At 37.9% G+C, this 15,495-nt stretch overlaps 1 protein-coding gene across 1 annotated transcript in view; it reads left to right on the forward strand.

Moving 5' to 3' along the window:
• LOC122562216 (dynein axonemal heavy chain 17-like) overlaps positions 1–15,495 on the forward strand; it is a 471,020-nt gene that overhangs the window by 398,178 nt on the left and 57,347 nt on the right. The window contains exons 60-62 of the mRNA XM_088000362.1: positions 1,504–1,711; positions 5,455–5,570; positions 7,746–7,938. Of these exons, the coding sequence (XP_087856488.1) occupies positions 1,504–1,711; positions 5,455–5,570; positions 7,746–7,938 (517 nt within the window). The remainder of the gene's footprint in view (positions 1–1,503; positions 1,712–5,454; positions 5,571–7,745; positions 7,939–15,495) is intronic.

Here is a 15,495-nt window from a genome sequence, read left to right on the forward strand (position 1 = left end):
GGAGGTCATGTTGCAGCTGTACAGGTCATTGGTTAGGCCAAGCTATAGGGAGAGGCCGAATGGGCTAGGGCTATTTTCACTGGAACATCAGAAGCTGAGTGGTGACCTTACAGAAGTTTATAAAATCATGAGGGACATGGGTAAGGTAGGGCATAGGTTTAAGACAAGAGGAGAAAGATTTAAAAGGGACCTAAGGGGCAACTTTTCATGCAGAGGGTGGTGTGTGCATGGAATGAGCTGCCAAAGGAAGTGGTGGAGGCTGGTACAAAGTCAAAAGTGGCCTCCCACTCTAAGGCTCCTCAGGTACGCCTGCTACATGGTGGATATTCAGAAGCCTGTTGGGGATTGTGTTTACCTTGCTAAAGCTATCAAGTCGCTGAACATTTTCCTACATTGGATCCTAGTTTTTTTTCAACTTACTTCTGTGACAGGCAGCATCAACAATGTTCACACCAATTACTCTATGGACAGCTTCTCCTGCCACCCTCCCAGAAAAGAACCTTCCTCTTAAACCCTCCTGGCTTCTAGCACCCTTAGATCCCTATGAAAATAAAAGTTTGTCTTGCTCCAAGTTCCAGACTTCTGGATTTCCCAAGAATTCATATAAATTATTTCTTTTTGAGTCACAATAACAGCCATAGTAAAGTCTGCCATGGTAAGTTTAAATTAAATGTAAATCATGTCCACAAGCAAGTTCGCTCTACCCTATTCCATGGCAGCCATGAATAATATTAAAATCTATTCCAATAAAAATTAAGTCACTGTCTTCTTGAAACTTGAAATTCTTGAGTTTCTGTTTCCCTCATTCTGTCTTGAGAACCTAATAAGCAACCTGATTTCCATTTTCCCCTTAGGCAGCAACTAAAACATCATTGAAAGTCTGAATTGCAATGTCCTTGAGTATGGAAGAGCTAAAACGTCATCACCACCATCACCTTAACAAACAACCAATCCACTTCACCACTGCATACCCTTAACCAACCTTTACCCCAAACTCTTGCAATTTACCAGAGGGCCTCTGCCAACCATATGTGTCTCTTTTTGGATATTCGCTCCTCATTTAACTTTACTCTCTACTCAGAGCCATTGTAGATTTATCTGTGAAAAATATTTATCAAACCTTCCTTAACCATTCTTTGGCAAAGCATTTTATCCTCCCAGAAATCTCTGGATGCATTCCCAAATGATTATTACCAGTATTGTTTTATTGAAGACCGAATGCTTCTAAAGACATTTTGATTGTATCTTAGATTATTTACCACAAAATGAAGATTTTCTGTAAATTATTTGCAGCTTTTGTCTTACATGAACTTTTATTTGATTGACACTTCAGTGTTTGAGCTCCACTGTAATACTCAGTGAGTTATATTATATTTCCATTTGTTTTCTATCATGGTTCTCATGTATGTGATTACATTTTTTAAGGACAGCTTTCTTTAAATGAATTATTAACATTTCAACAACATTGATATAAAATTTACTTGCTTACATCATTGGTTCCAGGCCAATTCTTGATAATGCAATGTTTGATCCTGATTTTATTCGTACTAAATCCATTGCTGCAGCTGGTCTGTGTTCATGGTGCATAAATATTGTCAAATTTTATGAGGTCTTTTGTGAAGTGGAACCCAAGAGGATAGCTCTGGCACAGGCCAATGCTGAACTGGCAGCTGCACAGGAGAAACTTGCTGGTATCACACGTATGATAAATGTGAGTGTGCATGTCAAATAATGTACAAATTTCAATAGTTATTTTAAGTATTATTAAGAATTTTTAATATGCATGATAGAGAATAATGTACTTGAAAAGTTGTGTATTTGTCAGATTGCGTATATGCCTTAAATATTGCTACAACATGGCAGTGAACCCTTCTGTTAATGAAACCAAACACCCAGAAAAGCTCATCTCACCTCATAATCCGTTAAAATATGAGTGACAGAGAATTCCAAAATTCCACTGTTTAAAGAAAATAATACCAATTTATTCTTTAACTCTAAAACTGAACACTAAACTACAACTATTCACAACTCTAAGACCCCCTTTCTCTTAACTGCTTATTATTTGCCTCCAACACTATGACAATATACTGTTCTAATAAAACTCTTACATCAACTTAATTTCAAAACCATACAGTGGCTGTCATCATTGGTGTCTGCTTGTTCTGGCTGAAGATCTCTCTGGGCATTCTACTTTCTATTAATGAGAATATTTTTTATATGAAAAGGTACCTTTGATAGAGAGTGTTTCAATCTTTTGTCTCTCTCTCTCTCTCTTTCAATGGCAGTTACTCTGTGTGACTTTTAAAATTCCTGCTTTTTTATACCCCCAACATCCGATCATCTTATTGGTTCGAGATTGGCAAAACAATAAATTCAAACTCAATTGGGTTTTAGTATCCTGGGGCATAATTTAACCAATCAGTTCAAATTCGAATTGTTGTCAAAACAGCAGCCAATTCAGGTATTTATTTCACAGCCAAATATTACATATTTTAAATTTTCCAGTACACTCTGAGACTGCTAGTTATTCATATGACAGGTGCTTGTAAGCTCTTAGTGCAAAACAACATTCACTCTCTCTTAAAGGTCAGTGCACACCTTCAACTTCATAACAATATATCATCTCCAAGTGGGCCATAAATGATTATTGTGATTCAAGCTATTTCTGAATGACTTTTAAATCCTAATTCTATCTTACACAAAAACAATTATACTATGATGGACATTGTCTAATCAACCTGTTCAGTGATGTGTTTAAATATCGCTGGAACAGGTGGGACTTGAGTTAGGTCTCTTGGCATCGGGTTGGGACATAATTAAGTCACAACAGGCCATAAAATAATGCTTGGAGTCTGAAGGGCCAAGAATTTGATACACTTTACTAGCTATAGTCATTTCCAATCAACCCTGTCCAGACACACTTCTGGAACAGATTGGACTTGAAACTTGATGTCCTGACCCTTAGTCATAGATTCATAGAGCTGTAGCATGGAAATAGACTATATATTTTAGAATCATAGAATCACTACAGTATGGAAACAGGCCCTTCAGCCCAACACATCCATACTGACCTTCCGAAGAGCAATCCACCCTTGACTAATGCATGTAACCTACACATTCCTGAACACTATGGGCAATTTAGCATGGCCATTTCACCTAACCTGCACATGTTTGGATTGTGGGAGGAAACCGGAGGACCCGGAGGAAACCCACACAGACACAGGGAGAATGTGCAACCTCCACACAGACAGTTGTCTGAGATTGGAATCAAACATGGGTCCCTGGCACTGGGGGGCAGCAGTACTAACCACTGAGCCACCGTGCTGCCAATTTTTATAAAATCCCTACAGACCCTTTGGTCCACCTCATCCATGCCATACAGGTATCCTAAGTTAATTTAGCCCTACTCTTTAGCAATTGGCCCACATCCCTCTAAACCCTTCCTATTCATATACCCATCCAGGTGCCTTTTAAAAGTTACAATTGTATCAGCCTTCACCACATCCCCGGTAGCTCATTCCAGACATGCACGACCCCCTGCGTGAAAAGGTTGCTCTTCAATCTCTTTTAAATCTTTCTTCTCTCACCTTAAACCTATTTCCTCTAGTTTTGAACACTTCTACTCCGGAGAAAAGTCCCTATCCATGCAATTCATGATTTTATAAACTTCTATAAGGTCACCTCTCTGCTTCTCATGCTCCTGGGAAAACAGCCGCAGCCTCTTCAGCCTCTCCTTATAGCTCAAACCCTCCAACCTTGGCAACCTCCTTGTAAATCTTTTCTGAATCCTTTCAAATTTCACAACATCCTTCCTGGGAGACCAGAATGGAATGCAGTATTCCAAAAGTGCCCCAGCAATGTCCTGCACAGTACAACATGACCTTCCAACTCCGATACTCAATGCATTGATCAATAAAGGCAAGTATACGAAATGTATTCTTCACTATCCTGTCTACCCATGACTCCACTTTCAAGGAACTGTGAACCAGCACTCCAAGGTCTCTTTGTTTGGCAATACTCCCCAGGATCTTACTATTACGTATATAAGTCCTCCCTGATTTGCCTTTCTAAAATGAACCACCTCACATTTATCTAAATTAAATTCCTCTGCCACTCCTCGACCCAATAGCCCATCTGATCAAGCTCTCATTGTACTTTGAAGTAACCTTCTTTGCTGTCCACTACACCACAAATGTTTGGCGTCATCTGCAAACTTACTAACCATACCTCCTATGTTCACGTCCAAATCATATATATTAATGACAAAAGGCAGTGGACTCAGCACCGATCCTTGTGACACAGTGCTAATCACAAGCTTCCAGTCCAAAAAGCAACCCTCCACCACCACCCTCTGTCTCCTAACTTTGAGCCAGTTTTGCATCCAAATGGCTCGTCCTCCCTGTACCATTACATCTTGTCCTATACTAAATGTTTCTCAGCATTGCCCTAAACAACACAAAATTCCATTGGACCAAGTGAATTGATTTCAAAGTACGCATTCCTATTTACAAGGCTTTCCAATCCTAGTCTACACTGGACAAATGTTTGCTGTGTATCAGATAATACCTCGTACTCTGGTAAATCACTGCCAAATTCCGATGCTTTTAGGAACTCATATTTGACATGCTTTTGCACCCAACAATTCTTTGGGACAAAAATTTGTATGTGTTGCACCTGTTTTCTGTGGACTAAAATGGGCATAAAATAAAATGTATGCCAATTTAGTAGTGGAACAGCCTGGATTCAATCTGCGCAGACAATCGTCAAATCTATTAAGTCCCAAATCCATGCCAAAGTTAGGCATTACAATCTTTGAATTTATAAATTAAAGGCTAAATTTTATTTTTTAATTTCAGGGGAAATAGTACAGCTCTACTAACTTTGCAGTTCTGAAAATGAATCCTTAATCTTTCCCTTCTCACTTTGGTGTGATCCTGCATACTTTCACATTCTTTTCTCTCTTAGAATGTCTCTTCAGAACTTAGTAACATTCTTCAAATTTCCATTAATTTCCAATCTGGCACCTGCAATTCTTTTTGAAGCACCCTGCATAATAATAGTGATATGCAAGTGTAAACTTAACTGCAACAGTAATGTAAAATATAGTAGTCATAATATATTGTTATCTAAGTGCATAAGTATAAATATTATTTTGGATATTATCTTTTAAATTTAATGATTTATAACACAATCTATTTGTTACTTTTCATTTAGATGGGTGTTAATATTTCTGACATGAAAATGATAAAGAGAATGTTGTATTGTATTGTCCTAATGTCACACAGGCCTAATATTACAGTAGTCATATTAGAATATGATTATTAGCTAATCACTATCTTTGTTTTATCTTAAGTATGTTAAAAATTTAAAATAACAGGAATATTAAGCATTATTACAAAGGGGTTTCTAGATTACAATCTTTTTCTCTAACAACTTATCAATATTAATTTTTAGGAACTTGATGATAATTTAGCAAAATTGACAGCTGAATTTGAAAAAGCCACATCTGAAAAACTCAAATGTCAGCAAGAAGCTGATAACACCAACAGGACAATTTCACTTGCAAATAGGTAAATTCGGACTTGAATCAATAGAATCAAATGAGCAAATTCTCAGTTCCAGATCTTTCACAATTTTTAGATGTATAATTTGTCTTTGGGTTATATTTCATTACGTTATTGAGCTGTTACTGAACTTGGAAAAAAATTCTGATGATACTAAGGGTGGTGGGATGAAAAATTGAGTTTGACAAACACACTAGGTCCTTGGCCCTTTGTACAATTGTAATGTTGTTCAAGTATTACTTCAATCGCTCATTTTAAATATGGGTAAGCATATTCACATTTAATGATTAACAGCCTATTAACACTGAATTTTAGGACTTCCAAAACATTGTAAGCTCTTGGTGTTTCTGTGCTGAAAATGTGTTGCTGGAAAAGCGCAGCAGGTCAGGCAGCATCCAGGGAACAGGAGAATCGACGTTTCGGGCATAAGCCCTTCTTCAGGAATCCTGAAGAAGGGCTTATGGCCGAAACGTTGATTCTCCTGTTCCCTGGATGCTGCCTGACCTGCTGCGCTTTTCCAGCAACAAATTTTCAGCTCTGATCTCCAGCATTTGCAGACTTCACTTTCTCCTCCTTGGTGTTTCTGTGCCATGCACAATACTTTAGGGAGTTAAGTTCATGAAGGACTCTACAACATCGTAAGTATTAATAGGTTTTGGCCAATTAATTCAAGTGAACAAAATATTTACACTGCCCCGGCAGTATGCCCATAGTTTGCTCCATATTTCCAATTCCTACAGTACAAAACTGTCTGAAAAATTGTGCAATTTTTAATGCTTACCTCCATTTAAGGGTATGCTGCTTTGATCATAAAATCTGGTTTATTTTCAATAAGTTAGCACTGACCTCTTAGATATCTAAGAAAAAAATATGTTCAGAAGAAAGATCAGCTGTTCATATACTATGGTGCAATGTCATTGGTTAAGGCCTTTTAAGATTTTTAAAACAAATTATCATGTCACCTTGACCCAATGTAGTACTCTCATCTCTGAGCAATAAGCTGCACTCTCCAGAGCTAAACTGCAAAAATACAAAAAAATCTGGATTGTCAAAGAAGCTGTTCCTTCAATGAAACATAAATGAAGTCTCACATACCTGCTATGCAGGCGGACATACAAAAATGTTGCTAATTGCTCAAAATAAATCCATGAATACCTTGTTCTCATGTATCAGCTCTCTCTAAGCTGTAGCATGGCAAACTAATTTCAAAGATCTAAGAGCATGCTCCACTTTCAGCAAAATTAAACCCCATTGATGTCTTCGGAAAAGGTCATGCACTTTGAGATCAATAAATCAGTCACTGTTCAGGCTGGTGTTCTAACAACACTGTTTTTAAATGGTATTAGGTTGTATTGAACTTCTAAAACTTTTAAATTATTTTAATCATTTTAAATACTTACACCTATGTTTAAATATTTTCAAAATGTTAAAACCAGAGGGAGAAACTAGTAAAAATTGGAAATGAATGTACTGGCCGTTCTGGAACTTATGGAAGATAAATTGGACCAGTATGCATTTGTCGCTTTAATATCTTTTTCTTTATAATTCAAATAAGAAAGAGTAACTTGATCTATTAGGCTGCAGCAGAGATGCACCCTGAGAAGGCGATCTTTTCACAATTTCCTGGACTGTATATGTGTACACCATTAGACTTATTATTGGATAGTACACTGGATTTCATTGGGATTTTCTTGTGCAATCATGATGAATGTCAATGCTTAGCTACTAAGGTAAATACAGGTTACAATTCCAGGTCTAAGGGTCCCTTCAATATAGGCATTTTCAGCTTTATCTGCTTTTGTGAAAGGAAAGTTTAAGTCAGTTAATACTCATCAAAAATAATTAGTTGATTGTGAAGGACTTTAGGGCAGCAAGATTACTGTCATTTCTTCTAAATGGTGAAATGCAAACTTCCCCTCATTTGTAGGCAGTAATTAAGCTAAGAGGAACTTTGCAACAGCAGCTTTGACCTTTTGGGTTACTTTCACAGGAAAATAGGGTAAATTACCCTAGCATCTCACTTGCACACCTGCTAGACCATAATTTAGAATGTCACTGTTAAAGTCTGTGAACAAATCATCTTTCTACACTTTGTCCTAGTTTATAATTGTGCAATATACAAACTGGACAAATAGGAGAAAACAGAAGATATTTACATTAAAAAGTAACAATTTCTTACAGACTTGTTGGAGGTTTGGTATCAGAGAAAATACGCTGGGGTGACTCAATAGCCAAGTTCAAGGAGCAGGAAAAAACACTGTGTGGAGACGTGCTCCTTGTTACAGCTTTTGTTTCATATCTTGGATACTTCACAAAAAAATACAGAAATGAACTTTTGAATGACCACTGGATGCCTTTTCTGCAACAATTAGAAGTGAGATTTTTAATTTTTTTAAGAAAATATGAACATCAACTTAAGAGAATGTATTGATGAATATCAGCCTTCTTCCTATTTTGGCTTAAAAATGAGGTTAACTGTCAGATGCTCAAATTTATAATATTAATCAAAGTGTTCCAATAGTGATGGTTCAATTGTATTGGAACTAACATTGAAGTCTCACCAATAAAATATTATGCCATTTATTTATTTAACCATTAGTGCCAAGTCTGGCATTTATTTATTACTATTCCCAGTTGCTCTTGAGAAGGTGGTGGAGACTTTCTTGAACCACTGTAGTCCCAGGGAGTACTCTCAGGATGCTATCAGGTAGGGAGCTAATCCCATGATGATGGAAGAATGCTGATTGATTTTGAAATGTGGTGAGGGAGAGTTAGATTGGAACTTGGAAATAATGTTTTCTATTTTTCTCCTAAATCAACACCTATAGCAACAGACTAATGTGCTACAGAGCAAAAGGTTTGATCTGGGGGTTTAATTTGCAATGTGAATATAAAGATGCAATGGTATTTAAGATATGTTAATGCTTGAGTAATGTGATGGGGTTTGCTGGTATTCTTTTTTCACTAGAATTGCTAACCTATGAGGTACTGCAAATAATTCTGACTGCTTGCAATGAAGACTTTCAAACACCTTCTCTTGCGTCATCTCATTTCCTGGTACTCGACTTTCTTTGGTTAGCATGCTGCTGGATTAGTGTCTTGTCTGCATGTCATTGGAAGATTACGAGCAGGCAACAATGGAGCAGAAAAGTATCAGGATCAGATATTACTCCACATCACCTTTAAGAAAAAAAACTACCTGTCTTTTTGACATGGACTGTTACCATGATGTATTTGTGTTGACATTATCTCCCCCTTCTCTGGGTTTCTGCAGGGTTGGATTGAAATTAAGTGGGTATTTTCACTTGGTTCTGCTAGGTAAATAATTATACTAATTGCTGTAATCTAAGATCTGAGCAAAACAGACCAGTACTTGCTTCCCTATATGAACTTCCTTCAATTTCTTTGAGGGGAATAAAACAGGTGTTCGGATCCTCATTACTATATTTACCAGATTCTCCTTGAAAAAAGCACTCGATCTTAATGTTTTTCCTTAGTATGCTAAACATAACCCTGAAAACTTGGATATTTTGGACTGATCGTGAAATAAAACATACAAGTTTGCAGTTAGATTTTTATACTTTGAAACTTGTTACAGAACATAAGAACCGCTTGAAGAATAAAGGCCATAGTCCATATCATTTATATTCCATCATTCTGGTTGTTCTGGACCAGGCCTGATCCTCTCAAAACATTTTTAAGCAGGTAGCCCAGATCGTAACTTTGTAAGTTTTTCAGGTAAGCGTATAGTGGATATTCCTGGAGTGAATAAGCTGGTCAGACTGCCGAGTTTTAAACAAACAGAATTTATTTACAAAATTACGGAATGAAAGACAATGAACCGAAAATAGAATACCCAAATAACCTATCTTATCCGAACCTGACAGGCTATCCTGACTTAATGGTGCTGTTGCAAAATACTTGCAATAGTCCCAATAAACAAACCCCTTAGCACAAAGAGTAAAAATGACACAAAAAGTTTACAGGTTACGAAATCAGAACATAGAAGAAGGGACAGAGCGTCTAGTTTCAATTGTGACCCTGACTCAGCTAATCCCCAAATTAAACTGACCTGCACAGCTAGAAAGTTGGTCACACTCCCTTGTTTACTCTTTTTTTAAAGACATGAAAGCCTTAGACTAGAGGCATCATCTGTTAGGGATAAACAAAAAGGGCCCAAATAAACCTTTCAAACCCAGTCTACTTGGAGTCTGGCCAATTACCCCCTCTCTGAAAAAAACTCAAGGGCACAGTAATTTTGAGAATGGACCAGCTTCGTCAAACTGGTACTTAAGACATACAACAATAATAGTTGTTAGCTGATTATAGCAATAAATCTCTATCTATTATGTAACAAAGAAAATCATTGGGAACCATACATCCAAAAGAGACCTTTCAAGATGGCTCTAGATTTTACATCTCAAAATTACTCACTGTATCCCAAGTATTATTTCCCAAAGACATTAATCTTGAATGAAGTGATAAATAATTGCTTCCAGCATCTCCCTTGGGAGCCCTGTTCTATAATTTGACCACTCCCTCTCTGAAATTGTGGGAGTTTTTCAAGGCTATCAAAGAATTAATTTCCTACCTCATACCTTCATGATAAGGAAGAGAATAATGGACAAAAGACTGAGGAGAATAGTGGAAATCCACGAAGGTCGGTTCAGATTCATGCATGGAATAATAATGTCTTTCTCATTTTGAGACAAAAATTACATAATTATCAGAAAGGTCAATGAAACGTGGAGATTGTATTAATAAATCTCTAGAAGACTTATGACTGGACGCATAGGGCACAGGTCTGGAGAAGTGCTTGAAGGTAAGGAGTCCCTAAGAAGTGCAGTCAACTATGACCGAAAATGTATAATAAGTGCCAGAAAGAGGAAGGAGCAATGTGGTGAAAGTGGAGATTTCACAGCTAAAGTTGGATTCCACCAAATATTGGCAACCATTATCACCTGATGAAGGAGCAGGACTCCAAAAGCTAGTACTTCCAATTAAACCTGTTGGATTATAACCTGGTGTTGCAGCGTTTTTAACTTTGTACACCCCAGTCCAACACCAGCATCTCCAAATCATTCTTCTTCTGGATTGTTATTGGGTCTTCCAACTGACCAATACACACCAAAAATGCTATGGTCAATGATCGGTGTGGGGGGGATGATATGAATAGAACTGATCTGAAGAACTGGAAAAAGCACTGGAAGATTTCAACATCAGTTGCTGAAAGACCCAGAGTATGGACTGCCAGTTTAACCTTAAGGATGAAAATCAGCTTGAGGTTGCACAGTTCGTGGTGAAATGAGTGATTTTGAGTATCTTAAGTTGATACTGATGGAAGATGAAATATAGAACTGGAAATTAAGCAAGGAGTTAGCTCTATTTGAAGTAATTAAAAGAAGTGTACTGGAGTGTGATGTGAAAGAAAAATATCATTGAACCCAAAAAAGAGAATCTGCAAGGTATTTATGAGTCTGGCCTTACTTTATTGTGCAGAAATCTAGCATACGTCAAGAAGACAGGAACAATGATTGGATACTAATGGGATGTGGATGCTGAGATGGATGCGTGGAGTGATGAGAAAGGGCAGGATCAGTAACAACTACATAGGATCAGAGAAGACTATAGAAATATTGATCAAAGTTAATCAAGAAGAGATTGAAATGTTATAGTGCTATGAACCAGACCAATCTACTTAAAATATATTAAGGAGATGACCTAGACCCTAAAGTTTTCTTATTTAAAGGCAAATGTAAGGTATTGCATTCCAGATGCATTTCAATTCGTCAAACTATGAAGTTTTAAATAAAACACACTTTATTCTTACAATATAGTTAAAACAAAGACAAAATAAAACATAAAAATAATTGGCTTAACTGTAACTCATAATATTTAACAAAATAATATACATTTTAACTACTACACCTTAACTGTTCCAATATATCAGCATCGTATAAATATCCTTGGCAAAGGCAAATAGAAAGGAAAACAGATAGACACGAACCCAGCAGTGAAGAGAGAACACAAGCTTTTGCAGCAGCAACAGAGAAAGCTGTAACTTTCTCCAAAGTCCCAGCTCCACCAACTGGAAACCCTGGTTCTGTGCGAGTTTGACTCCACCCACTCATGCTTCTGTTGTCTACTTTTTTTAAAAAGAAAGCAAATCTATCCACATTGCTGTGCACAGAGCAGACAGTTTGGTGTCAGGTTTACAATACATGCTTGCAAGGGAGTCAAAACAGAACAAATTCCTTTTAAAGGTACATCTCATCACAATAGTCATATATAAGTAAGGCGATGGACACGTGATGAGGAATGGATGTGGAACTGACAGGAAGGATAAGACAAGGAAGGCCTCAAACCAGTTGGAAGGATTCAGCAGTGAGAGATTTAAATGTGGAAAGACTAACACAAAACTGGGTGACTGGTTTGAGGAAAAACGAAAGGTAACCAGCAGCCTCCAGTTGAAATGAAAGAATCTGAAAGGAGGATGGAGGGAGAAAGATTTGCATGTATTCTGTAATGGGAGTTAAACCTTCTGAAATTGAAATTATTCTGACGTTATCCCAACCTTTTCTGTGTTTATGCAGGGAGGGACTGAAATCAAGTGGTCACTTCCCTGGTTCTATTAGGTAAATCTGGATATAATCTGCTATAATGTGGATAGAGACAAGTAGTTTTTTTTAAAATCCCACTTACTTGTTGAATGAATGAAGCCTCAAGATTCCACCTTTTAAAACTAGAGAAGTTTTTACTGTAAAAATGTAAGATAAAGCAAACCTTAAGCATCATTTTAGATAGCTACCTGTACCTTATCATCCAAAAGAAACATAAGTTAAAGCTGAATTAACAAGAAAATTGTTACTGATTAAAAGCTATAACTTAGACAGAGACAGCTAAGATAAATCATATGACTTGGTTCAACAATTCGCACAGCAAATACGTTGTCAATCTCAGGAACAAGATTCTTCAAAACTCTGCCTTCCTCACAATGAATTTCAGCTCTTCCCCTTCTAGGAGCTAACCTGTTCCTCAGCTGACAGCAGCACACAACTAACAAGAGTACCATAGGTGCCTACTTCATTTCAATCCACCTCCGTAGAAATCTGGAAAAATCTGCAGAACCTCCTCAGCTCAGTCTGGATTCATGAATGCTATATTCAAGTAATAGCACTGTTCCAACATAGCACTATCTTATAAATACACCCTTGGCAAAGGCAAATTCAGTAAAATACATTGTCTCTTCAGCAATTCTCCAGTTCAGGAGGAAAAAACATCAAAAGAAAACTCTGAAAGAGAGAGAAGCAGGGAGAGATGTACTTCAGCTTCCAAACCCAACTTCAAGACCCCAACAATTGCTAGTCAAAAATTAAAACTAAGAATCCTGGCTCTGGGGGTGCTTGACCCCAGCCATTCAGGCTGCTCCTATTATTCCAACTTTAAAAAAGTACCCAAGGCTTCAAAAGCTGATTACTTCGTTGGATTCAAATAGACAGCTCTACACCTCTGTCTCAAAATCTGTCTTCAAAAATAAAACAAGGACAAAGTGCACATCTTAAAGCCATAGTATCATCACAAGCAAAATTTTTTTTCTGATAAATGAGAACACACTGATTTAAGATGGTTGCAGTGATCACTTGATGAGGTTGAACTAAGCTCATGAAACCAATACAAGATTAACAGAGAGAATCTAAGCTCAAATTTTGTTGAAAAATGCTGAAACTCAGTCTGATGTGAAGAAATTCCAATTTTTGATTTACATCTTTCTGGATGTTTCATATTTTGGGATGACCTACACATATTATTGAGCTTGAACTAAACAGTGACACCAGACATGGAAATACACAAGTGATCTGCATTTCAGGCAAACAGCTTTTGGACAGAGCAGAGAAAGAAAATGAATCCATTCAGCAGAAAAGAGGCTTGCTGTTTGTCTTCCTGTTTTGTCAACTTCTTGGAAGTTAGTGTTAGTAATAAAGCAAGTGGGAGAAACACATCCTCACTAGGAGCTACAGCTAATTATACGATACATCAACTAATCAGCCATGGTGTCAGTGCCGACTCTCAGAATTCAAGACCTTAAAAACTTTTAAACTCCATTGTACATTCTTCCTTTGTACTAGATACTCTTCTTAAAATTTATACCTGTATTTTGAGCTTTTAATGTTTCACTTCATTATTTTTCTTGGGTTTAGCATGTAATAGTATTCCTCATGCATTCAAAAACGTTTTCTAACTTGTTCCTTCATTTTGAATAGTACCATATTTTCCTTAAAGAATAAGATAGATGCACGCTAAAAAGAATGAAAGATATTTGTTCCATCTGACCTAGACAGTTAAAAAGAGCATTGTAAATGCACTCCACATTTGGTCATGGCAGCAAGTGATTTCTGACCTTTTGGAAGGAATTTTACTCATCTTTATTTGCATTACCTTCCTTCCAGCCTTCACCAAGGCATGGGAACAACTTATGCTGCTTCTCTTTGGAATGAGGAGAAGCGATTCCATCAATTAAACCTCCAGCAGCAGCTGCAATACAAGCAGCACAAAATCACAGAATTACTACACCAGCAGGAGGCCATTTCGTCCATTGTGCCTCATCTGCTTTTCAAACAAGCTTGATTATCCAGTGCCAATTTCCATTAATCCATGACAAGCACCATCATCATACCTTTCAAAACAATTTAGGCAGCACAATGGCACAGTGGTTAAACACTGCTGCCTCATAGCACCAGGGACGCCAGTTTGATTCAACATTGATCCTAGGAAGATCTCTGGGACACACACACTAAATAACCCACTGCCCTGTGGGCTGAACACTTTAACTCCCCCTCCCACTCCACCAAGGACACTTAAGTCCTGGGCCTCCTCCACCGCTAAAGTCTTGCCACCTGATGCCTGAGAAAGAACACCTCATCTTCCACCTTGGGACCCTCCAACCACATGAGATTAATGTGGATTTCACCTGGTTCCCATTTCCCCTCCCCCACACCACCCCCCACCCCACCTTATCCCAGATCCAACCTTCCAAACTGGCACTGCCCTCTTGAACTGTCCTACCTGTCCATCTTTCTTCCGACCTATCCGCTCCACCTTCCTCTCTGACCTATCACCTTCATCTACCTTTGCATTCTCAGCTACCTCTCGCTCCCCCCCCCCCACCCCCCCACTGCCTCATCCCCCCTCTCCCATTTATCTCTCAACCCCCTTGGGCCACCCCTTCATTCCTGATGAAGAGCTTATGGCCAAAACGTCGACTCTCCTGCTGCTCAGATGCTGCCTGACTGGCTGTGCTTTTCTAGCATCACACTCTTCAACCACACACCTACCCCAAATTATGTATCTCACTAGATTGGGTGCTCGCATGTTCTACTGAGAGTTGAAGCAGATTGTACTGTTTTGGAAAGAGGAAACAAGAACACTTGTGAAGAGTGACTGAGGCATGAATGAAATAGGATTACAGGCTGACAGTGAATTATAGTTAGCAATGTAAAGAACAAGCAAAAGAGCAATGGGTCAAACTGCAATTTTGAAGGCTGAAGAATTACTTTACGAGCATTCACCAATACAATGCAAGTGGAGCTCGACATATGAAAATGTTGGATTTTATCTAGTATGCCCTCTTGAGGTCTCGCATCCTCTTAATCCACTGGATCCAAAACCCAGTGAGCAATAGTTAAGCTCACTTGTCAGGAAACTAGGTTCCTGACCAAAAAGGTATCCTTATTGAAACAGCAGACCAAGACCAGTAAAGTCCAACATTGTCTCAGCAGATGAATTGCCTCTTTATCCTCTTCAAGTGAAGTCAAATATCCTTTGATGGTTCAATTGCCCTTCACAAGGTCAAATAATTTGTCATGTCTAGATCATATAGTGCATCTGGAATTTAAAAAATCATCACAAGACAACCTACATCCTCTGAATTCAA

This window comes from Chiloscyllium plagiosum, unplaced genomic scaffold, assembly GCF_037043375.1.
Source record: "Chiloscyllium plagiosum isolate Xiang-an unplaced genomic scaffold, Cpla_swu_hap1 HiC_scaffold_25, whole genome shotgun sequence".
NCBI classification, from domain to species: Eukaryota; Metazoa; Chordata; class Chondrichthyes; order Orectolobiformes; family Hemiscylliidae; genus Chiloscyllium; species Chiloscyllium plagiosum.